Below are 4,649 nucleotides of genomic sequence, written 5' to 3'. Positions count from 1 at the left end.
GAGGGGGAGAGGGAGAGGAAGAAGATCATAAAACCCTGAATAAGAGTAATATGAGGAAACTGTATCTAGATACATCATATTAAAACTATTTTTAAAAAAAATCAAAAACAGCTGGGTGTGGTAGCATACACCCATAATACCAGCACTCTGAGAAACTGAGGCAGAAAGAGCAAAAGTCTGAGTTCAGCCTGGGTGATTTAGCAACACAGCAAGACCCTGCCTCAAAACAAAAAAAATTTAAAAAGGGCTAGGGATATAGTGCAGTGTGAAGGCCCTGGCGTTCTCCTTTCCCACCTCCAAGTAAATCCAAAGACATTTTTTTTTTTTATTTTAAAAGGAACTTACCAAAAAAAAAAAAAAAAATTAAGACAATTCTGTTCACAACAAGCAATGCAAAGCAACAAACTGATAACTTTAAAAATGCTGAAAGAGAATAATTCTATACTTATTAAAATATCCTTTAAAAAGGCTGAAGCAAATATATTTTCAGGTGTAGTGGTGCACGCCTGTAATTCCAGCACTCAGGATACTCAGGCAGGAAGATTGCTATAAGTTCAAGACCAGCCTGGGCTACATAGTGAGTTGCAGGTCAGTCTCAACTACATAGTGAGACCTTGTCTCAAAAAACAAACAAACAAATATATTTTCAAACTAACAAAAATTGAAAAAATATAATGCATGTAATGAAATATCAAATATATCAAAATTTAAAACTCTATACTTTAAAAGGTACTATTAAAGTGAAAAAATACTGCAGAATGGGAGAAAATATAAATTTTTTCTTCTATTTTACACATGGAAATCTATTATAACACTGAAGAAAGTTATTTGCTGATTTTAACTAAGAAAATTTTATTTTAAAATTTTTTATATTAAAAAGACAAATTTTTTCTTCTAAGGGCCAGGAATTTATCTCAGTGGCCCCTGCCTGAAGGGCAAGGTCCTGAGTTCGATCCCTGGTATGACAAAAAAAAATTTTTTTTCTTCTTTTGAAAAACAAAGTTCAGAAATTTTCAGTGATATTTACTGCAGTGAATCTATTTTAAAATGCTGATAATCTCAATCACTCAAGTAACTTCATAAATCAACTAACATAGTAGCTATTCCCTGACAATGGGGAAAGAAAACTAGAATCTACTGAATGCTCACCAGGTAATATGAAACACACTATATACATGTTATTTCATTTAAACCTCATAATCACCATATGAAGTATAATCCCACTCCTACAGATGAGGGAATGAGGTCTCAGAGTTATTTAAACTTGACCATGATTACATAGTTGCAAGTGACAAAGCTGGAATTTAAACAGTATCAGCTAACATTGAGCACTTACTATTGTGCCAAGTTCTATTTTAAGTTTATGTTTTAACTCACTTATTCTTCCCAACAAACCTATAAAGTATGTTACTATTATTACTGTTTATAGATGAAAAAGACATAGAGAAATTAAGTAACTTGTTCAAAGTTACGAAACAAAATTAGAGAGTTCGAATGTTAGCATAGGCTAGTGATTCTGAACTTTTAAGAGCTTTCAATGATAGTCTACTGCGCATACCACCATAGGTTCACAAACCCTAGCATAGGCAATCTCACTCCAGAGTCTGAATTTTTAATCATCATACTACTATTACAATACATACTACTACCTCTCCAGAATTCAAAACCAAGGTCTAAGTCCACTAAGCAAAAACATTTGTCAATATGTAATTAGTATGTCACAAAAATCTAGAGAAACAATGATTAAAAAGTTAATCCAAATAGATTCTTTTATACGTACCTTAATTTTAAAAATATTTATTTCAAAAAACTACGTGCTACACAAAGGCAGAAAATTTGATTATATATTAAGTTAGCAGTGACACAATTCTAATATAAAAGAAATATGGTAGATTATCAAGAACCCCTATAATTATAGCCCTACAGGCATACGTAGCATGAGTATGACTAAATCTTGTGTAAGGCAATCATAAGAAAAGAGATTAAGCAAACTAATAGCTTCCACACACTAAACTGCCTTAAGATAAACTGTCTTATCAGGGTCTTTCCTAACATACCTTTTCTTGCTGCAATCTTAAAAGCAAACCACGTTGTTTCTTCCGGAGTGGAGGCATTTTATCATCCTCTCCTTTGTCTCGTAGATGTCTGTAAATAATATTTTTCATTGAGACAAAGATGATTAGATTTATAATTTCAATAATTCTTAAATACTGAAAGTCTATAAAATAATTAAACATTTTCATATGTTAAAAATGGTTGCTATATGCAGCAATCTATTTCCCAAACAAGTATTTTACTGAGTATATAATATATGCAAGCCCTAGACTATATTCTTCAAAAACTGAAAGACTTGAGTGAGATAACACTGAAAAAGAATTAAATCTAAAACACCAACAAGAGATAAAGAGTCAGCCCCATCCATGAGGGAAGGAGAGCCACGCCTGCTCCCGACCCAGCAGTCATCACTCAAGCACCCGGAAGGTAGCCGTGTGGGTGCCCCTGAACCCCTATAAGCCCCCACCACACACACACTCTCAGACCTCCTGACTGTGCCAGTCTTTGGACCCAGTCTGCAGAGGCAAAGGTTGTCATCAAGGGTATTTTTCTGAGTTCCCAACTTCGAACATCTTTAAAGAAAGGGCGTGGGAAACCTGTAATAGAAGGTTGTGGAGTTCAACCATTCAGAAGGTTGGGGAACTCAATCTGGGTGTTGTAGCCCGAGGTCAGTATGAGTCATGGGGTTCAGCCATCAGCTAACTGAGATCAGGGGTCTTGCAACCTCCCTCTGTCTGAGCCATTAAATGGTAAATACACTGTATTGAAATTTTGTTCACTGCAGACATGTTCTGGACTGCTTCTTGATTTCAATTTAATTCAAATGATTTAAGGGTGATAGACTAGTGACTACCATAGGCAGTTAGTGTCCAAGTTGTGCTTGATCTTAATGTGTTGCTGATTGTATCAGTTGGGGTAAAGCATTACAGTTGATTTGATGAGCTATTTTCTCTGATGTTATAAAGATGAGAATGTCTGTGGGTTATTACAGACACAGAAGATAGGGTGCAACTATATCAGAAAGATTTGGGTGATAATCCAGAGATTAAATCAAGGACAGTCTGACAACAAAAATGAAAATGAGAAAACACGTAAGCAAGACATAAGGACAGACTTCCAGTTCACCAATGGCAAACAGTAGGGCAAATGAGGATGAAAAGACCGATAGTGAACCACCAGGACACCCTGAACTCAAAGCACAGGAAGTAACAAAACAGATCAATCAGGCTCTAGGAAAATTCAAAACAGAAATAATTTCCCAGATAACCACAGAGATAGTGAGCCAAATGGAAGTCGTGATTCGAGACTCTAGAGCAGAAACTGACAAAAAAATAGATGAGCTCAGGACCATGATAGAAACCATGAAGGCCCAGCATAAGAAAGAAATGGAAAAAATAAATGCCCAATATAGGAAAGAAATGGAATCCATAAAACAGATTCAAACAGATATCCAAGAGACTCTACTGAAAGTGTACGCAACAGAATAAAAGAATGCGAAGATAGACTCTCAGATATAGAAGATAAGATTGTAGTCAGTGACCATGAAAAGAGAGGTCTCTTAAAAACAGTGAGAGATCATGAGAAATCCATCCAACAACTCCTACCTGATGCAAAGAAGAATAACATAAGACTGATAGGAATACATGAAGTAGCAGGAGAAAATACAAATAACTTTAAAAAGCTGTTCGCAGAATTAATGACAGAAAACTTCCCAGAGGGGAAGAATTTGACATTCAGATAACTGAGGCATATAGGACCCCAACTAGCTACAATCAAAAAAAATCTACACCTAGACATATAATAATCAAGATCCCAGAAACCCAACAGAAAAACAAAATACTACAAGCAGTAAGAGAAAAGAAACAAATCACATGCAAAGGAAAGCCCATCAGAATCACAGCAGACTTTTCAACACAAACCCTTGGGGCAAGGAGAGCCTGGAATGAGATATTTCAAGTACTAAAAGAGAACAACCTCCAACCTAGACTGATGTATCCTGCAAAACTCTCTTTCAAAATGGATGGGGAAATGAGACACTTCCATGACAAAGAACACCTGAGAAACTACATGAATACCAAACCAGCACTACAAGCAATTCTAAACAAGATCCTAGAAAAAGACAATGAAGGCAACAACACCATGAGGCCCAACAGAGCAAATCAAATAGGCAAGGCAAGAAATTAAAAGGAGAAGGTGAAAAAGTAAAAAGAGTCAACAAAAGGCCAATAACATGTCAATAATAAGTCAGTACATATCAGTTATAACCAGCAATGTCAATGGCCTCAACTCACCAATCAAGAGAAATAGACTGGCAAAATGGAATAAGAAGCAAAATCCAACAATGTGTTGTAAACAAGAAACACACCTAGCGCAAAAAGAAGCCCACAGACTGAAAGTGAAAAGAGAGAAAACAATTCTCCATGTGACAGAAGCCCAGAAAAAAACAGGGGTAGCAATTTTATTTGCAAAGTAAATTTCAAACCAAAACTGATTCTAGTATTATTGATGTAGGACGGTACTGTATCATACCTCTATGAATGTACAATATCTTGTACCAGCTTTATGATACATAGTAGGGACCGTGCTTTATCAGA

General features: G+C 35.7%; 1 protein-coding gene across 2 annotated transcripts in view; it reads right to left on the bottom strand.

The window, feature by feature from the left end:
* The window catches only part of Cep350 (centrosomal protein 350), a 174,405-nt gene that overhangs the window by 76,898 nt on the left and 92,858 nt on the right, over positions 1-4,649 (bottom strand). For both annotated transcript variants that reach the window (XM_033762122.1, XM_010630274.2), the window contains exon 25: positions 2,058-2,145. In XM_033762122.1, the coding sequence (XP_033618013.1) occupies positions 2,058-2,145 (88 nt within the window). The remainder of the gene's footprint in view (positions 1-2,057; positions 2,146-4,649) is intronic.

The sequence above is a fragment of the Fukomys damarensis genome, unplaced genomic scaffold (genome assembly GCF_012274545.1).
Source record: "Fukomys damarensis isolate Sample0158 unplaced genomic scaffold, DMR_v1.0_HiC HiC_scaffold_11, whole genome shotgun sequence".
NCBI lineage: Eukaryota > Metazoa > Chordata > Mammalia > Rodentia > Bathyergidae > Fukomys > Fukomys damarensis.
Note: the sequence above shows the minus strand (reverse complement) of the source record. Positions and strands in the feature narration are given on the sequence as shown.